Below are 21,219 nucleotides of genomic sequence, written 5' to 3'. Positions count from 1 at the left end.
TGCTCAAGACACTTAGCACATTCTCCAGCTGAATTTACCAGTGTTCATGGACTACCTGGTTTAGAAATATATTTCACTATAAAGTAACATACAAATGAGCAGAAAGGGAGTTAATAAGATTAATAATAGAGTTAGTTTACATTATGAACTGAGTTTTGAGAAACATAATTTCTTTCAACACTAATAACAACCTTGTGGGGGTTCACTGTCTCCCTTTAAAAATTAGGAAACCAAGGCTTTGCCATGGTCTCATAGGAGGGTCAGAATAGCATTTTTGTGACCCCAGAGCATACTCCTCTCCACTCCACCTACCCATGTGTCCAACTCAGACGCCTCCTGGGATGTCCATGTCAACTATTATTTAAAGAGTAACCAACAGATGGATAGTTTTCTGTTTGTGAATCAATGGTAGGTGACTGAAAAATTGGTTCTGAGAGGTTGCTTTGCAAGGATTGATGGTCACAGGCTGAGAAGCAGATTTGAAAGACCTACCTGCTAGCAGCATGAAGAGCTGCTCTTCCTTATCTTGGCATTAACTAGTTAATTATTGGAGGTAGGTGCAGGGATGGATTATGTGTATTCTTAATTGTTGGAGAGTGGGTACTGGGAGTTACAAAGACCTTTGTGATTTTCGACCTTGCAGAGCTGAGCAATTTCCAGTTGCTTTACTTGCTGATAACACTGCTTCCCTTATCTACCATGGAACACATCTTAATGAAGAATTTGCATTCACAGCATCCGGTTAATGAATATGAAACTAAACAGTGTATATCCCTCTGATGGATGGGATTTCGGAGGCACAGACATTATACACATATTTGATGATAAAGTACTAGAAGTGCAGGGAATTGAGGTCAAGCTTCCTCCTAAGGGGACTAAATCCCAGAGAGAGCAGGTGACTTAGTAATGAGAAGGGGAGCTGTCTGTTCAACCAGGATGCTCCTCCTATGGCACAAAATTCAGTTTTAAAAATATATTCAATTCAAATCAAATGTGTTAAGTGTGAGTTCTATCCCTACAGGTGTGAGGCAGAGGTGGAGGACTTTGTATACAATAGAGAAATAAATATAAATATTAGGTCTTCCATGACATAGGATTCACTGACCCTCTCATGGGCATTCCTCTGAAGCATTTTGAGATTTATTGCTATAGAAGAGCCTCCCAAACATAATCTCACTTAGAAAAGGTAATCATACTAATATGATTTTGTTCACAGGGGAGAATCTAAGTGCACACCACTGCTTAAAGTTATTTCTTTGTTCCTAGGTTTAAGGGGAACTAGTAAATAAGAACATTCCACTTTGTCTGCATCAATAAAGATGAAAGAAGATGACTTAGGAGGTAGGAATTGGAGTGGGAAACATTTTTCTATGTTCCCAATATTCTGAAACACATATCACTTCATTCAATCATAAGGTAAACAGAGTATGTAATTTACCAGAAAAAAGTAATGAGACTGGTGGTGCTAGGTTTTCATACTCCAGCTATTAATGAATTAAAGAGAGTAACACTCCTGAAAAGATACCATTTTCTCAAGAAAGCTGGAAAAGAATGTGTGGCATTTAAAACATACCAAACTCTGTGGCCATAATGCTCTTAAAATTCATCTGTCTAAAGAAATTAGAAGTGAATCATATTAAATAAGGTTTAGATATATCCACTTTATCTTCCTGAAAATATAATTTCATTACAATCGAATTTATCAAATTTTATCTGATTTGACTTGCTATTTAAAATACTTTATAATTTACTTGCATATTTGGAATTACAATGTTCTTAATATACTTCTTGATTTTAACAAAACCTAGGACAAATGTTAATCAAATCAAACTGTTCAAAGTTACTTTATAACACATTCCTATGAACACACCATACACACAGCAATATCTAGCAAGGGTGTCAATTTTTCTTTATTTTTAAAATCAGATCATTTAAAGAAGTTATTTACTACAAATGACTCTACACACACACGCACACCTTTTTAAAGAAACGCTAGAACCCAACCCCCTTTAGGCCAGAGGAAAACATTACAGCTGTACACGCACTTGTGCCTGTTGCCGTAGAGTAATACGGTAGCAGCAGGAGATTACGGTACTAGCTGGGCTACTGCCTGTGTTACGTCAGCGAGAGCTGCAAAGTTCCTTGCTATTCTTTTCTGGTGTCGGGGAGCTGAATATTAAAAGGGTGATTGTGGAGTTATCGGTTATCTGTATTTTTTTTTCTTTTCCTATTTTGACTCTTTTAAAAAATGCAGGTAAAGTGACAGCGGGCCAGGAGCTTAAAGACATCGCTGGTGGAGGGGTGAGTCAGCGGGTGCAAAAGGACAAGGATTTGGTTCCTCGGAGAGACGGTCCCCTCTCCGCCTCCAGAGAAGAGCAGGCAGGCAGCTCCCGGGACCCAAGCCGGGTCCGCCTCCCACGCTCGCGAGCTGGTGGCTCAGCAGCGGCGCTTCAGGTGAGTGCGCCGGGGCGGGCGTCCCGCAGGGCCGAGTGGGTGAGGGCAGACATCCCCCGCTGTCTGGTGAGACCGAACCCCCACTTTTCCCAGCGCCTCCCGCTTTTTCCACCAGGTTTTATACCGGCCCCTCCACCCCACCCCCGATTCCCTTACATCTTCTGCGAAGTTGCCTTCTACTTAACAAGTGTCTTTTTAACCCTGTGTTTATCACCCTCGAGGTAGGAGGGAAAGGGTTTCTGCAGTGGCACGATTTTAATACCACCTGTGAGGTCTTAAACTTGGGATTTTAACAACAGTCTTTGCCCGAGGTCTCCTCTCAGGGCCCAACCCAAGAAGGCAAGGTGGGCACTTCCTCACGCCCCGCGGTCCTGCCGAGTCCCTGCGGTCGGTTCGCAGTTGTGGAAACCCAGGTTTCTTACGCAGATGGTGGCCCCTAGCCCAGAAAATCGAAGGCGGCCCCTGCCCGCTGGCATGCCGGCTTCATGTTTACGCCTGCAAAATCCGCAGTGACTGTCACTTGCAAAGCTGCCTCTGCAGAGGGACGTCCTCCCCACTCCGTGCCCCGGCAGTCCCGCTACGGCTGGCAGCTGGAGCCCCTCGGGTGGCCAACAGTGAGGCTTGGAGAGGCGTCGTGGACAGATCTGGGTCGCTTTCAGCCCTCGGGTCCCTCCCGGCTTCGCTCGGGACCTGGCTCTCAAGTCAGCTTGGCTGGTGGACAGACCGGCGCGCTCTGCGCACCCGAGTGCGAATTCCACCGGCGTGAGCGTGAGCGTGCGCGTGGTCCTGGCCCTGCGGTCCCTGGGTCTCAGCGGTTCCCTCTCCCAGGCCGCCCCCTCCAGGTGACTGCGAAGCAACCTGTTCTAATGGAAACCGAGTACATCCTCCAGAATTCCCCGGCTAGGATCAGTGCGACACACTCGCCAGCCGCGATCGCCCTTCCCGGGCTTCGAGGATTTTAATTTCTCGGTACCGGCGCTCGAAATCCAGCCTTCGAGCGCTGGAGCCTGGGGTTAGGGGGATTTGTTTTTTTGTTTGTTTGTTTTTCGCTTCGAATCCTGAACTCGGGCAGAGGTGACTCAGTAGAGCGCGCGAGGCAGGTTCCCAGTGGTGGGGACGCGAGATGCGCTCCGGAGTCGCCTCCGCCACAGCCGGGCGAAGCAGCTTCTGGACCGCAGAACCAGCCCGACTCCCAGCTGGCGTCCCGCAGCCCGTCGAGCTCAGCACAGCCTCTCTCCTTGGGGCGCCTAGCTCACAGCCCGCCTTTCTCTTTGCGCTCTTTCAGGTGGACGCGGTCAAACGATGCCCGGCAGCCGCCTGTGTCTCAACACATATTTCACACCCACGTCCCCTGGCCTGTGCTCCTAGAAGCTGGAGACAGCAGGAGCCTTCGGTGGGGCAGCTCAAAATGTAGGTAACTGCGGGCCAGGAGCAGTGCCCAGATGCCATCGGTCCCTGCCTTTGAGCGTCGACGGCTGATCCTTTGGTTTGAGGGGGAGACTGGCGCTGGAATTTTGAATTCCGAATCATGTGCAGAATGCTGAATCTTCCCCGAGCCAGGACGAATCACACAACGCGGAAAAGCAGACTCTCGTAATTTTGGAATTGCATGTTGCAAGAAGTCTCCTGGATCTTCACGCCCACCCTCGGGTAGGGAGGGAGTTGGGGTCCGGGCTAGGCCAGCCCAGCAGGTGGAGAGGGTCCCGGGCAGCCCCGCGCGCCCCTGGCCATGTCGCCTTTAATGCCCTGCCCCTTCGTGTGGCCTTCTGAGGGTTCCCAGGGCTGGCCAGGGTTGTTTCCCACCCGCGCGCGCGCTCTCACTCCCAGCCAAACCCAGCTGGCAGGGCTCCCTCCAGCCGAGACCTTTTGATTCCCGGCTCCCGCGCTCCCGCCTCCGCGCCTGCCCGCGGGGTGGCCCTGGAGAGCCGGACCTCGCCCGGCCCCGGCTGGGACCATGGTGTTTCTCTCCGGAAATGCTTCCGACAGCTCCAACTGCACCCAACCGCCGGCACCGGTGAACATTTCCAAGGCCATTCTGCTCGGGGTGATCTTGGGGGGCCTCATTCTTTTCGGGGTGCTGGGGAACATCCTAGTGATCCTCTCCGTAGCCTGTCACCGACACCTGCACTCAGTCACACACTACTACATCGTCAACCTGGCGGTGGCCGACCTCCTGCTCACCTCCACGGTGCTGCCCTTCTCCGCCATCTTCGAGGTCCTAGGCTACTGGGCCTTTGGCAGGGTCTTCTGCAACATCTGGGCGGCAGTGGATGTTCTGTGCTGCACCGCGTCCATCATGGGCCTCTGCATCATCTCCATCGACCGCTACATCGGCGTGAGCTACCCGCTGCGCTACCCAACCATCGTCACCCAGAGGAGGGGTCTCATGGCTCTGCTCTGCGTCTGGGCACTCTCCCTGGTCATCTCCATCGGACCCCTGTTCGGCTGGAGGCAGCCGGCCCCCGAGGACGAGACCATCTGTCAGATCAATGAGGAGCCGGGCTACGTGCTCTTCTCAGCGCTGGGCTCCTTCTACCTGCCGCTGGCCATCATCTTGGTCATGTACTGCCGCGTCTACGTGGTGGCCAAGAGGGAGAGCCGGGGCCTCAAGTCTGGCCTCAAGACCGACAAGTCGGACTCGGAGCAAGTGACGCTCCGCATCCATCGGAAAAACGCCCCTGCAGGAGGCAGCGGGGTGGCCAGCACCAAGACCAAGACGCACTTCTCGGTGAGGCTCCTCAAGTTCTCCCGGGAGAAGAAAGCGGCCAAAACGCTGGGCATCGTGGTGGGCTGCTTCGTCCTCTGCTGGCTACCTTTTTTCTTAGTGATGCCCATTGGTAAGTCTTGACCACCCCTCACTTTAGCATTTGGGGATCTTCACCCTTCTTGGCTTCTGTTACCCCAGACTCCCAGTCCTGGATGGGAGAGGACGGATTAGCATTTCAAACAGCACAGCTCTAGGGCAATTAGAAAAGGCTCCCGTGTAGAAAAGTGAATTTTCATTCTCTTTCTACTCCAGTCTCATTTATATTAGGTCCTAGAACACTTTTTCAAAGTGTTTCAAAGTGGCTTCCAACTGATGCAGATTAATTGTTCTCTGTAATAAGAATGTCAACTTTTCTTAATGCCTATAAGCACGTGTTTAATTTAAATGCATCTGCTCTCTCTAGTCTCGGAGTCTCCACCAAGTGTTTAGGCTGACTGTGGAATGCCATTTTCACTCTGCTACAGAACGCAAATTCTTTTGGCCTGAAAATAAGTACCTCGCTTATTCTGGACAAATGTGTGTTTTTATTATTGCATTAGTTATTCATAAGGGTTTGTTTTAATGGTCTGTTTATGTTCTATATATGTGCTAATTTTATTTTCTGGATTCAGTATGGAAGGAATTACGGTGAGCCACTAAGAAAAAAAAAAATGATTCTATGTCCAAACCAATTTTAGCCTTAAATAATTAATCATAACGTTTCCAATAAGTAAATACTTATTTTTTTTACTTTAATAGTAAATATTAAAACAAACACTTCTCTTACCCAAAATCATCCAGAAAGTTGCAGATGACACTGTTTGAAAATAATACAGTACACATAATGTTACAAATCCAATTTTTGCAGATGCTAAATTAGCTGTTGTCAAAATTAATTAGCTTGTTATAAGTATCAGCAAGCTGATCCACTTGGAATAGTCATCTATCTCCTTCAGTGAGATCCCAAAATGGTTGTATGCTATTTTTAGTTTGGAAGCTCAAATATAGACCCAAACATCGCTTATCCACCAACTCTAAAAACCAAAACATCATGGTTAACATTAGTAAAAGTCCATTTCAAGTGCTTTACAGCCTAATTTAAATGGCATGTACTTAAAGTACTTTAATTTGCAACTCTGTGCAATAATAGCAACTATTATTTTTTGTGCCATTTATGTTCCAGACATTTTCCCAAGTTTTTATTTCATTAGTCCTCTCGACAACTCGGTGAGTTATACACAATTATCCGGCAATCACAAGTCATGGGAAGGGATGCTTCAGGTCCTAATACCATAGCCACAAGCCATGGATAGCTATTTAAATGTTAATTGAAATTAAATTAAATTAATATTCGGTTCCTCAATTTCTCAGTCCCACTGACCACATCTTAAGTGCCCAATAGTCACACGTGGCCAGTGACTACTGTTTTAGACAGCAGAGATATAGGTCATTTCTATCTTTGCAGAAATGTCTGTCCTGTAGGGCTGCCAGAGAGGCCCTCTTTAGTCCAACACCTGGCCTTCCATTGTGCCTGCCCATCATTATTACTTACTCTGCTCCTGGAAGTACATCACAGCTTTGAAATTACAGAAATTACACTCTTTACCTGAGTCCCTTTGCACATTTATTCATGCATCTGCTCGCTCAACAAGTATTTATGGACCATCTGTTCTAGGCACTTTGGATGAAAAGGGCAGAAAAGTCCTTGCCAATGAGATGTTTGCATTTGGAAATGAATTAAGCAAATGAATGTATCCTAAAAAGTCAAGATTAACATGCACTATCAAAACATCAACAGGATGAGAGGTTAGAAAGTGACAAAGACAATGAGGGTCTGCTTTAGTGGGTAGTGGGGAAAATTCTGTCTAAAGAGGTGATATTTGAGCAGAGTCCTGACTGGACTGAAGAGCAAAGCTTGCAAGATCTGAGAAGAAGAGCATCCTGGGCAGAGGCAGCAGTGAGTACAGAGATGGGAAAGAGCCTGACCTGTTTAATCAAGATCATGGAGGCCAGTATGACTCAGCTACAGACAGGGAGGGAGCAGTCAAGTTCAAGAAGAGATTGGACAGATAGACAACACCAAAGTCATGTGGGGTCTTTTAGACCAAAGTAAAATTTCCGTATTATTCTAACTGTGGTGGGAAGTCATTCAAGGGTGTTTAGCAGGTGAGTGGCCAGTCTCATTTATATTTTTGAAGGATCATTCTGGTTGTTGGGGGGAAAATTGGCTGTTTGGGGGCAAGAGCAGAAGCAGAGACTAGTTAAAAGGCTATTAGAAGTCAAGGGGATAGAGGTCATGACATCTTGAACTCAGGTGGGACAGGTAGAGGTGGTAAGAAGTGATCACATTTAGCACTTATTTTAAAGGTAAAGCTGATGAGTTTGGACAAAGGTGTGAGAAAAAGGGAGGTTTAGGGCCTGAACAGCTGAGTAAATAATAATGCTTTTTACTAAGACTAGCAAAACCAAAGAGTTACATGGTTGCAAGGGGAAAAGTAGGAGCCTTTCTTTTGTGTACACTGTATTGAGAAACATTCATTAGACATCGAAGTAGAGATGGCAAGTAGGGAGTTAGATACTGTACATAGATTTGGAGCTTAGAGAGGAGGCGGGATACAGATATAAACTTGGATATGTCAACATCTTTAAAGCTATAGGAATAAAGAGGTTGACAAAAGAGAAGGTAAAGAGAGAAAAGAGACAAGAACAGAGCCTCCACACCTGTAGTTCCAGCTACTCGGGAGGCTGAGGCAGGAGAATTGCTTGAACCCAGGAGGCGGAGGTTGCAGTGAGCCGAGATCGCGCCACTGCATTCCAGCCTGGGCTCAGAGCGAGGCTCCATCTCAAAAAAAAAAAAAAAAAAAAAACAAAACCTCCAGGGAATTCTGATACTTGGGAGTCAGGTCAGAAAAAAAGAGGAGAAACAGCCAGCAAACAAGATTGCAAAGGACTAGCCAGGGAGAGGAAAAATCAGGAGAATGTGATATCCTGGAAGCCTAATGAAAATGTTTCAAGAAGGCAGGAATAATCAACTGTGTCACATGCAACTGAGAGGTCAGGTTAGAGGAGGACTGGGAGCCAACATTGGATTTGGCAGTAAGGAGGTTCTTAGTGATAGGAGGAAGGCACGTGAGGCTCACAGCTCCAGGGGAGTGATGGAACCAAAAGCCTGATTTTGTACTTTCTAGAAAGAACAAAGGATGAAAAAAGTGGGAACAGGGAAAATAGACAACTCTTGTGAAAGGTTTTGCTATACAGTGGAGCTAGGAGATGTGGTGTAGCTGGAGGGGTCTAGAGAAGGCTTTCAATGGTGGGAGGTGGGTATATGACATGATATTTACACTCTGATGGGAACGATGGGATAGAGAGAGGCACTGATGGGATAAGCAAGGGAGGAGACAGGATTCAGTGCCCAAGGAGAGCATTGGAAAATGACAAGGAAAGTAAAGTGTGTGAGTCCTGAGGCAAGCAGAGATGGAGGGAGAGATCTATTGATCCCTTTAGGATATGTTTATGTCCTCAGTGAAATATGAAGCAAGGTCATCAGCTAAGAGTGAGTCAGGAATGGGGAACGACGGCGGTTCGAGCAGCAGAGAAGGTGTGAAAGATCCATCTTTGAGAGTGGAAGAGTAAACATTTTACGGAAGTTTAGTAGAGTCACTGGATAGTCCTGGAGGCCTATTTGAGATTTACGGTCATAACATTAAAGTAGAGCAGTCAGGAGGGTGGTGTGTTTTTCTCTAAGAGCTAAGCAGCTGAGGGATACAGGAGGCATTGCTGAGGACCAACTGTGAGTCCCAGAGAGTGTGTTTGTGAAGAGACACAGACTCAGTCAGGTTAGGGAGCATCCACAGCCAGGTGGTAGAAGGAGCCCGGGTGACGATGGGTGGAGCTGAGAGTTTGGAGCTTGTGGTGGTGGCTGAGCTATGCATAGAGATGAGAAACAATGGCCTGGGTCCTGCAGTCATCTAGGGGAGGTGGACTCTCTGTCTAATCATAGCTCACTCTTGGATTTGCTCTCCCAGGGAGTCAGCAGTGTGGAGGAGAAGATGTTGTGGGGGAGAGAAGTGGTGGTAGACAGGAGCCCTCGGAATCAGTGGACTTTAAATCCTAGAAAGGTGCTGGGTGCGGTGGCTCATGCCTGTAATCCCAGCACTTTGGAAGGCTGAGCAGGCGGATCACTTGAGGTTAGGAGCTCAAGACCAGCCTGGCCAACATGGCGAAACCCCATCTCTACTTAAAACACAAAAATTAGCCGGGCATGGTGGTGCACACCTGTAATCCAAGCTACCTGGTAGACTGAGGCTGGAGAATCGCTTGAACCCAGGAGACAGAGGTTGCAGTGAGCTGAGTCACACCACTGTACTCCAGCCTAGGCGACAGGGCGAGATTCTGTCTAAAAAAAAAAAAAAAAAAAAAAAAAAAAAAAAAAAAAAGGGAAAAGATTATATGACAGGAGGGAAGTAGGGAACATACAGTTCACAAGGTCTGAGTAGCTGCTCAGTAGCGCAAAGCATTCCTGAACCTGCCAATCTGTGGTCCCCAGTTTCCTCCTGACACCAGTTGAGTAAGAGGTGATTTCCTCTAAGAATGTACTGGCTATGTAATAAGCACCAGGCTCTGGGCTACACAGAATAAAAAAGATGAATAAAGCACAGTGCCCTCAAGGGCCTCACAGTCTAGTTAAGGAGACAAATTGTCAACAATTATTGCAAGTCTGTAAGATTGGTGCTCAGAGTGATATTATTACATGGTGCTCAGGATGGTGCTCAGAATGACATTATTACCCAGTGCTAAGCTATATAGCTGTTAACTGTGTCTGGAGGTCACTGAGAAGCTTCTATATGCATAGCCATTGACAGAGCAGAGACTTAAAGAAGATGGCACTACTTCCGCTGGGTCATCAACTAGATGTTATATGTCTTTTTATTAACTGTCTTAAGTGTGTTTTTCATGCAAAATGTGAACAGAAGAATAAATATGCTATCATATTATTATATGCAAGGGATATTCATTCTTAAATATGACATGTGCTGTTTTGGAAAAAACGGCTGTCGGTCTGCACTAGACTGCAGGAGAGGAAAGAGATTAAAAACTAAAACCAGGGCAGGGATGAGTGTGCTATCCACAGCTAAGAAGTGAAACACCCACGTTTAATAGGGATTGACCCAGAAAAATCAGGTGAGTAGGCTATTTGACTGCGAAGGTCCTTCCTGTATATTACGAGAAGTCTCACGTTCCCTTTTTCCCAAGCTTCTCCCCACTAAGGCTGGGTTGCTTGCTGCATTCAATAGAATGACTGTTGGGAGGAATCTGACTTGCCTGCTTCCAAGTCTAAATCTTGCTAGTCTTGTTCCGTTTCTGCATCCTAAATGTTTGGTTGAAATTCAGAATGCCTTCAAGGGAGGGGGTTGCATTGTGAGGTTGTTAACAGTCATTTATACTTTGGAGCAAACGCTTTCAAAAAGCAAATTTTGGTCATGGAGATGAGTAGAGAGACTATGACGTTGTTAGCCTTCAAACTACGAAAGAAAAGGAAGGATAAGGACTCTGCTTCTCAGGAAGCTCCAGCATCTAAAACCTGTGAATCATCTTTGTTGATTTCATCCCATCGTCTAGAGCCCACTAGTTCCAGAGGCAGTGTGCTGCTGAGTGGAGAAACTGTTGGCCTGAGATTTAAACCTAGGCTTTCTTTTTCATATGACAGGGGATGTTATATAGGTCAGCTGCCCAGCATAGTGCCTAACACAGAGTAAATGTCAATAAATGTCCATCTTACCAGAATTCAAAGGATTCACAGACTATTACTGATGTCTGTCAACATGCAGATGTTGCATGTTGAGGGGTGGATGTCCTTGGCATTCTGAGAAATAGAAAGCATTGGAAAGAAGATGAAAAGGTAACATTCACTGAAAATATAGTTAGGTGTCTGAATTCTGGACATGTTATCTGATTTAAACACAAAACCCAGTGTTATTATAGGACCTAAGCCATTGATTGCTATTGCCACTGCATCAAAAGAGGCAGTGTTGGGCTGAGATGTGGCTTACATAGACGTAGAATGTTTGAGGATTATGTTTATAAAAGAAGAGAAGGCAGCACATTGATAGAGCAGGAGAATGTTTTAAGATTGGATGTTTGAGGAGGGCACAGCTGGCAGGGGATTGGTCAGGTGGAGGCAGCGACACAGAGAATGATTCATTCATTCATTCAGCAGAATTTCTTGAACATCTACTGTTTGCCAGGAGGCTATAGAATCACTGGAGATAAAGACAAATACATCCCTGCCCTAAAGGAGCAGAACATCTGAACAATTAGATACCTAGTAAAAGTATATGAAAAATGACAAGGAAAAAGGACAAGTACATACAATGCTATATGATAACCCCAAACCCTCTGTGGATGCCCAAGATAACCAGGGGTTGAGGGTTGCTTCACTGCAGGTACAAAGGGGAGCAGTCCCCTGGTTCTCATGGAAAAAGTTCACCTCTTAGAGATAATGGTGTGAGGAGAAACTAATGCCATTAGGATTTATTTTATTTTGTTTATTTATTTAACAACAGGATCTCATTCTTTCACCCAGGCTGGAGTTCAGTGGTAATCATAGTTCACTGCAGCCTCTAACTCAAGTGGTTCTCCCACCTCAGCTTTCTGAGTAGCTGGGACTACAGGCATGCACCACCATGCCTGGCTAATTTTTATATTTCATTTTTATAGAGATGGGGTCTTGCTATGTTGTCCAGGCTGGTCTTGAGCTCCTGGGCTCAAGCAATCCTTTTTCTTTAGCCTCCCAAAGCATTGAGATTATAGGCATGAGCCATCACACCTGGCTAGAATTTATTTTAAGATAAGAAGTCAGTGTTTCAGGTACTCTTACTACACCACAAACCATACCAAAAGGTAGTGGCTTAAAGCAACAGCCATCTATATCTCATGATTCTATGGGCAGAAGTACGTCAGCACCCAGCTTGCCTGGCAGTTGAAACTGGTTGTGAGTCTTGGCGGCCTCTCTTCCCTCCATGGTCTAAACTGCCTTCTCATAGCATGGCAGTTCTCCCCCAAGAAAGCCAAGGCAGAAACTGTGAGGCCTTTGAAGAACTGGGCTCACACCTGGTCCAGCATCACTGCTGTTTCATTCTGCAGTCACAGCAAGTCAGAAGACCAGCCTAGGTTCAAGGAGAAGTGAGACAGATTCACATCTTGATGGGAGAGCAGCAGGTGCATACAGGGAGGGGCGGATCATCGTAGTCCTCTTGCAGATCACCGACCTCACAAGTGTGCCAAATTACATTTCTCTTTCATCCATCAGTTATATTGAGAACCCTGTATGCCAGGCTTCATGCAATGCACAGAGTAAAACCAACTGGGGTCTCTGCCTCCCTGCAGGCTTCTAATCTCCAGGAGACAGACATTAATCGGATAGCCACATAAAGTTATCGAAAACCGCGTACAGAGCAATGAAGGGAACATAAACGGTGCCTTAAAAATATGTCCTGTGGCTAAGGGTGGTCCTGGACTGGGAGGGTAGAAAGGTCTTTCTGGGAAGGAGGGCTTGACTATTAAGTCCAGATCTATTGAAGGAGTAGGTGTTTAGTGGCAAAAATGGGGAGGGAGGGAAGAGAACATGCAAAGACTCTAGTGGGGCCGGCTTAATGCCCATAATGACTTTCTAGAAGGCCACTGTGGCCAGAAACAAGAGGCCAAGAGATAACTGGTGTCCAGTGAAGCTGGAAAGAGAAGAACCAGACTAAACAAGGCTTTATAGCCATTATACAAGTTTGTGTTTTTATCCAAAGACGAGCAGGAATGACATGATTGAGTTTATACAGCATTTCAAGATATCAAAGGCTTAGTGAAAGCAAGATTGTGGATACACCAGTTGGGAGACCTTTATGCAGGACAGGGGGAGCTGTATCCTGACAAGTGCAATCCTTCTACCATGCCATTTAAAAAACTTATTTCCGTGAGCTGCCACATCATTCTGGAATGCCTCTTTTGTCACTGCCTTCAGAGCTTAGATTTATGAGAAAACCTTTCTCGTGATCAGAAACAGTATAACCAGACTAGGCTTTAAATTAATTTTGGCTCTTTCCACAAGACAAATCTGTCAATGAAGATTTACCATCATTTTCAAAAGAACGTGCTGCAGGCCCAGAAGATGTCAACAATGAGCTCTAACAATGCTGTGAACAATAGCTGACTCTCAAGTCAGGCTATAGACAGGTGAGTTATTACTTGGGTGGAGTAATAATCCTTAGTCACTTAGTAACAAAGTCATTGCTGTGTTCTGTCACCTCATGGTTTCATGGTGGATGTGAGGACAGTTTTCTAACGCATTTTCTTTGTCTAACAAGTTTACTGTATTTTAGCCCTGCTATTTGGTTTGCCAGTTTGACACTTGCCTTGTGGCTTCTCATTTTTACGTTATATATTTCTTTGCTATTTAAACATTTCTTTTCTTCTTCTACTTTTTCTTTTTTTTTTTTCTTTAAGTTCTGAGATACATATGCAGAATGTGCAGGTTTGTTACATAGGTACGCATCTGCCATTGTGGTTTGCCGTACCTATCAACCCATTATCTAGGTTTTAAGCCTGGCGTGCATTAGGTATTTGTCCTAATGCTCTCCCTCCCCTTGCCCCCCAATCCCCAACAGGCTCCGATGTGTGATGTTCCCCTCCTTGTGTCCATGTGTTCTCATTTGAACATTTCTTTTTATATTTTTATCTGTCACTTATATTTCTCTTCTTGTGAAATTTCCTATCTGTGTTTTTTTGGTCACTTTTTATACAGCTGTTTTTCTGTCTTTTTTAAATCAGTAAGCTCATTTTATACATTGAAGATAAATAATTACTTGTTTAGCATAAATCCTGGGTTACCAGTCTTCTCACACTATATGCAAATGTGCCAAGAAAATATAGCTTATTTTCCAAAAACAGATGTGATCTTTTCTACAAACTTCCATGGAAATACACATACGCATGTACTGACATGCGCACACACACACACACGCATGCATGCACACACACTTTTAGATAAATTTAATAAACTTATTCCAGTCTAATAGTTTATGCATCACCTTTGCATATTCAGTCTCTTTTGGATGGCTTGGTGTCTTAGTCCATTCAGGTTGCTATAATAAAATGCCATAGACTGGGTGGCTTATAAACAACAGGAATTTATTTCTCACAATCCTCAAGACTGGAAGTCTGAGCTCAAGGTACCAACAGATTTAGTGTCTGAAGAGGACCTACCTTCTTTTTCATGGATCGTACCTTCTGGCTGTGTGCTCACTTGGTGGAAGGAGTGAGGCAGCTCCTTAGGGCCTCTTTCTGCATCACCTCCCAAAGGCCCCATCTCCTAATATCATCACACTGGGGGCCAGGATTCTAATACAGGAATTTTGGGGGTGGGACGCAGACCACAGCACAGGGCCTTTCAGATCTGCCCTCTAAGTTACTGACCAGGCCTAGGTGCTTACGAACCTCATAGTAGTCAGAGAGGGTTTGACTATGACTTCATTGGTTCCTGGCTCTGTTGACATTGGCTCTGTTGCTGTTGGCCAGGGAGTTACTTTGTCCCTGCAGCCCTGTGAACAACTTTGACAACCTTCTCCACCAAATTCTCAACAATGTTTCCATCCCAGTCTCAGGGCACAGAAAGCCCTGTGGGTTCCTTCCACACCACATTCTCTGCCCCAACACACTGGCTGCCACATTAACAGGTATGGTGGCTCTCATATAAAGGACTGAAGACACCCAGAATGGAGAATGGGAGAAAGCACCTCTGTTCCCACCTTTAACTTCAGGCTTTTTTTTTTGGTTACACACAGGGTCTTGCTGTGTCACCCAGGCTGGGGTGCAGTGGCACAGTCATGGCTCACTGCAGCCTAGAACCTCTGGGTTCAAGTGATCCTCTCTTCTCAGCCTCCTGAGTAGGTGGAACAACAGACATGCACCACCACGCCCAGCCAATCTTCAGGCATTCCTACCATTGTTGTTGAGAGAGAGAAATCAGAACAAATGCCAACTGCCTCTTTCTACTACCTTCTTCTCTGCCTTTCTCACAGTCCCTTGGGGAAGACAGCGAAGTCTTTCCTTGTCCTTGTTCTGGCTAAAGGGGATACTCCTCCTCCTTTCCAGAGTGGCATCCACCTTGTATGGAATAGCAAAGCCATACAATGGACGGCAGAGAGAGAGATTTACGAAGAGAAGAATAAAGATGAGGAGTATTTTAAAATATCATAATCCTTATACATATTTAAAACTATCTTTTCCACTTGGTTATTTGCATTTTGTTGTTTTATGGTTTTTTTACAAATATTTGGACACTTAAAATATTTATATAGTCAAATATTTTCATCTGTTTTTTCATGGAATGTGCCTTCTCAGGGATGCTCAGAGAGAGCTTCCACAGCGTAAGTCTATTTCCTCCTCATTCTTTTAGAGCATCATTTGTAATCTACCTGGAATTCGTGTTTGTATTTTGGTAGATGATGCCTTACTGTATTTATTTTGAAATGGTTAGCCAGATAGTCTCAAAAGACTTATCAAATAATCCATCATTTCCTTTCTTATTTGGAAAACCACATTTGTTATATTAAAAAGAATTTTGGATCTATTTTGGAACACACTCGCTTCTTTTCCATTTATCTGTCTCTCTGCTCTAGTATTGCTGTCACATTACTTTAATGGCTGTGGTTGCATAATACATTTTAATATTCTCCAGTTTAAGGCCTGGATGAATATTCTTTTTCAAAATTATTTTGTCTATTCTTGTACATTCATTCTGCCAAGAAAACTCTGGATTCATTTTGTCACTGCATTTACTTCCCAAACTACTTTTGAACTATTGTTTACACTTTACTTTTAAGCACACCTGCTAACATCTCCTGGAAAACTGATTGTAACAACGAAATTGGGAAATGCTGCTTTGATATTTTGACAGATATGACACTGACCATTGGTTTTAGATTGATATACTCGATCATATCCAAGAAATATCTTTCTAGAGTTTACAAAACTATACTGATCTAGATTTAAAATGCATTTTAATTTGTTTGCATTTTTAATATAATTCAATCAAAAATGAATTTTTAATTTTGTTAAATTAAACATTTGCTTTATTGATATCAATCAATATAATCTTTTTTCATTGACATTGATTTGATAAAAATTTATTTCATATTATTAACCTATCCATGTATTCTTGGATTAAATTCTACTCAATCAGGTGACATTACCCTTATTCATGTTGCTATATCACAGGAAATATTTCACTTCTCATTTGCATATATATTTCTGTGTGAAATGAGTCTGTTGTTTTACTTTAATGCACTGTCTTTGTTGCATTTGGTAGCAGGTTTATGTTAATTTCATAAAGCAAATTGTGACACTTTTCATTTTTTTTCTATGAACTGTAACAGCTTAAATAGCATAAGAATTATGTGTTCCTTGAAGGTTTGAAAAACTTGCCCATAAAACATTCGGGCCCAGCTCCTTTTATGGATGCAATTCTTTGAGACTGGTTTCTATTTCTTCCAAGGACAGTGGTCTGTTCTGATTGTCAGATTTGATAATTTTTATTTTCATATTTTCCATTTGCCTTCTCATTGAGGTTCAAGTTTTTAGCATAGACTTCTACATGAAATTCTGTAACTTTTTATTTCTTTGCTGTCTTTCTTCTTTCTTTCCGCCTTCACTTTCTGAGAGCCTGTATATTTTATTAGTTTTTTTTCAAAGAATCCAAGTCCTGAATTTATTAGTTATTTTAATCTCCTTTCTAGTGCATTAATGTAATCTCTAGAGATTTCTCTCTTTTATTTTCTGGTTATATTTTGCTTTTCAATATTAGCTTACCCAGAATGTTTAGTTCATGTATTTTAATTCTTTCTTGTCTAAGATTAAAAACAATCCAAGCTGTACATTTGCTTCTAAGCAAAGTTCACTTTCTTCCCTTATGTTTGGGTAGGGAGTGCCCTCATCCAATCAGTCTGTCTTTCTTCTTTTAGTATTTCCCTCATCCTGTGCAGACAGGAAGGGATTCGTTGTGTTGTTGTTGTTGTTTGTTCATTTGAAAATAATTGGTAATTTTATCTCCCACTTTCTCAAATTTAATTTCCAATTCAATGCATTGTGGTCAGAGAGTGTGAGCTCAGTAATTTTTAGCTATGGGACTTATTGAGATTTTCTTAATGGCTTAATATGTAATAAATAATTAACACACTTAATAGATTTAATCTTTAGTGCATATATTAACTAAACATTAATAGTGGTGTTTTCCAGATCCTGTTTATCCATTCATCTTTATTTATCTTACCACTATCTATTATATACTTTACTTGCCAAATAATGAGAGAGGTATGATAAAGTTTCCCTTTGCTACAGGGTTTCTTCCCATTATTTCTTAAATTTTTAACAAGTTTTGCTTTATATATGTTTATGCTTTTGCTTCATGCATAGAAGATCAAGTCAATAATATCTTCATTTAAAGATAGACTTTTTATTCTATTTAATTATTTTTCCTGGATATGCACATTTAAAAAAATAATATTTCAATCTCTAATCTACTTTTGTTCACATTTGTTCATCATTTTATTTATCAGCTTGTGTATTTCACATCAGATGGATTTCTCATAATCCATGTCTCTAATCTGGGTATTTGTCCTTACTAAGTATTTAACTAATTTTCATTTATCGTGACAGATTATTTGGTGTGATTTTTGTCAACTTACCATATACTTTCTGGTTCTATGCTTCCTTCGTTTTCACTATTTTCAGTCTTTCATAAAACGGGTAATTTTTTTCTTTGCTTTTTAATTCTGTGGTGGTTTGGAAAGCTTGTCTCCTGTGTTTAATTTTACTAGACGTAACTTTTGAGCTTTTCAAAATCATGTTTAAACCTTCAGTTCTCTCTTACTGTTACTCCACCACCCACCTTTGCCCATGGAAGGTGAGAAGTTTAGCATACTCTTCTTTTCTCTTCTTAAAACCTCTATCTTTTAGTTAATAAAATAGTGCATTTTAAATCTAGATTATTTTCATTAAATTTTGTTTTGCCTCTCCTATCTTTTGTAACTTTCCATAGTTTAGTTTATCAATTGTCCTCCTGTTATATATTATGACTTACTCACTCCTGTGCTCTGGATTTTTCTTAACCTCCCAGATGGAGCAGAGGTCAGCAAACCATGGCCTGCTTTTGGGAGTAAAGTTCTTCCAGCTGGGTTGGCCATGCCCTGTATTTGACATATTGTCTGTGGTGCTTCCATGCGACAGTGGTGGACTTGGGTAGATGCTACAGAGACTGTGTGGCCCACAAAGTTTAAAATATTTATTATTATATTAGAGAAGACTGTAGCACCAAACAAAATTTTACCAATAAAGATATAAGCAAGGGCCATGTGCAGTGACTCACGCCTGTAATCCCAGCAATTTGGGAGGCTGAGGTGGGCGGATCACTCGAGGCCAGGAGTTTGAGACAAGCCTAGACAATAAGGCGAAACCCCGTCTCTATTAAAAGTACAAAAACTAGGCGTGGTGGCACACACCTGTAATTCTAGCTATTCAGCAGCCTGAGTCACAAGAATCACTTGAACTCAGGAGGTGGATGTTGCAGTGAGCCGAGATTTCCACACCGCACTGCAGCCTGGGCAACAGAGCAACACTTTCTCTCTGACAACAACAGCAACAAAAAAAGATACAAGCAAAACACATTTTCTCAGCCCTTCTAGGCCTGAGCCTTAATACATGAAAGACAACTTATGTGAAGACAACTTAGAATTCAAGTGAGTTTTTTTTTTTTTTTTTTTCATTTCAAAATACTCTTGTTGCTTCTTTGTTTCTTGGCATTTAATACTTCATAAAAGACACAAGGTCCCCTTGATTATTGTTTTTTTGTCAAGTATTCTCTTTGTTTATGTATTTATTTTTCAACTAAGATGTTTATAAAAAAAATTTTTCTTTATTAAATTAAAAAATATATATCCTGGGGACTTCTGTTTGGGGTAACTTTTAATTGCTATTGCCTGAAACCCGGTGCACCTTTTGCTCTGAAGCCAAAGGCAGCCTCCTTTAATGATGACGTCCTCTGCTCAGCTCTTTCTCTTGGAATTTCAATTCCTATACCTACCCTCTTTTTCTTTTGCATTTCTCTCTCTTTAGTCACTTTTTTACTATTTTTTTTATTTCCATTTGAATTTCTCAAGTTCATGTTCCACTTGACTTACTTGGTTTTTGTAATACACAATCTCCATACTCCCTCCATCCCACTCCATTCGGTGGGCACACTGTCCGTCTTCGTCACCTCCTACACTTGTTTTGTGAGCGTAATAGCTGCTTAAGTCTTGTTTGAATACAATTCAGAGATCGTCTGCCGCATCACCATTTTAAAGATGTACACTTGCTCTGTTTCCTCAGATCAATCTCCTCTATTGAATAGCTGAAGCTTTTCATAGGAACAGTACTTTTTCTCTTTTTGTTCAGCCCCATAGAGGGTGATCTGGTATTAAAATTTGAAATGGGCTTTGTTTGAAACTGGGTAGGTTCCTCTTCAAATCTTTCAGATCCAGATTAAGGGGAGAAGGAAATGGATTGTCTTTGTTGTGGTTTGAATCCGCGAGAGTACAGATCTCTTTATCCATCAGGAGATAGAAGTAATGCGTTTTAATTTTGCACAGCAAAGCCTCTTCCTCTTGTCTGCTTGATGCAGGGGGTGTGGTGCCCTCTCCTCTGGGTGGCATGACTGACTGCCTGGGCAGCTGTTGTAGAGAACCTCCCTCGTCTGCTGACCTTGCCTGGGAAAGCCCAGGGTCCTTCCCATCCTGCCTGGATGTGAGCATTGAGATTTGCCTTTGACAAGCTGGCCCTGATCCTGTGTGTGTGTGTCGCAGTTTCTATTATCTCAAGCCCTCGGGGCTACTCCTGAGAAGCAACTGGAGCCCATCTTTCCCATCTTTCATTGATGTGAACCGAGGACTCATCAGTTCTTTATTCGGGCTGGTTCTAACCAAACTGTAGTTTCAAGAAACTTCTCAGAGATTCTGGCTTATGAATATTGGCTTTCCCTAAGGTTTTTATCAGCGAGGTAAAACTTCACCTGTAAGTGTATTCTTTTAGACAGAGAATTTAGAAAGAGGACCTGAGAGTTCAGCTCCATCTAGAATTCACTGCCTGCGTTCAGGCTCCTTTTCATGGGGATATAAGAGTGGGAAGCAGAAGTGAGTCACCTGCAGTGTGGTTCTCTCCTTTAGTCCTTCAGAAGTTTGTGGTTCAAGACAAAGTAGACCCATTCTCCTACAGCCTTTGATTCTCAACAGTTAGAGGAAGACAACTGTGGGGTCAGACAGTAGCAGTGTCCCTACACAGTTCAGTAAGCTAAGCTTTCCCTTGTGGCTGTGATCACAAGAGGATTATGTGAAACGTGTAGAGTTTAATGACTCTTTTCCTAGGAAAAAGGAAGTGAAACCATTCACACACCTGAGGATGTGTGTGATGTCAAGCAGTAGCCTTGTCAACTCAGGCTGCCATAATGGAATACCTGGGCAGGTATAGACTGGGCAGCTTAGGCAGCTGACATTGATTTATCAGAGCTCTGGAGGCTGGAAGTCCGAGATCAGGGTGCCAGCATTGTCAGGCTCTTGGTGAGGGTTCTCCTCCTGGGTCACAGATGGTTGCCTTCTCCCTGCATCCTCACCTGATGAAGAGAGAGAGAGAGAGAGAGCTCTCTGATCCTTTACTCCTTGTATAAGGGCAGTAATCTCATTATGGGGGTTCACCCTCATGACATCATCTAGTCCTAATCACCTCCCAAAGGCCCCACCTCCTAACACCATCACCCTGGTGGTTAGAGTTTCACCATGTGGATTTGGGGAGGACACAAACTTTCAGTCCATATTAGTGGTACTTGCGTGGCACTTAATACGTCTAACTTAAATCCCAGAAGTAGCCAGGAAGATGGAGGTTGCTATGCTCATGTAGAGATAAGGAAACTGAGACCACAAGGGATTAGTGACATCTTGCAGCAG

At 43.2% G+C, this 21,219-nt stretch overlaps 1 protein-coding gene across 7 annotated transcripts in view; it reads left to right on the top strand.

Moving 5' to 3' along the window:
* Positions 1–2,112: 2,112 nt before the first annotated feature.
* ADRA1A (adrenoceptor alpha 1A) overlaps positions 2,113–21,219 on the top strand; it is a 113,875-nt gene continuing 94,768 nt past the window's right edge. For 4 of the 7 annotated variants that reach the window (XM_005562892.5, XM_045398054.3, XM_005562893.5 and 1 more), the window contains exons 1-2: positions 2,113–2,454; positions 3,740–5,291. In XM_005562892.5, coding sequence (XP_005562949.1) covers positions 4,409–5,291 — 883 coding nt within the window. In that variant the 5' untranslated portion in view covers positions 2,113–2,454; positions 3,740–4,408. Of the gene's footprint in view, positions 5,292–21,219 lie in introns of all 7 variants that reach the window. The other 3 variants (XM_074000526.1, XM_074000528.1, XM_074000529.1) reach the window with 1 other exon arrangement.

Source organism: Macaca fascicularis, chromosome 8, assembly GCF_037993035.2.
Source record: "Macaca fascicularis isolate 582-1 chromosome 8, T2T-MFA8v1.1".
NCBI classification, from domain to species: domain Eukaryota; kingdom Metazoa; phylum Chordata; class Mammalia; order Primates; family Cercopithecidae; genus Macaca; species Macaca fascicularis.
This window is presented reverse-complemented; position numbering and strand designations above follow the sequence as displayed.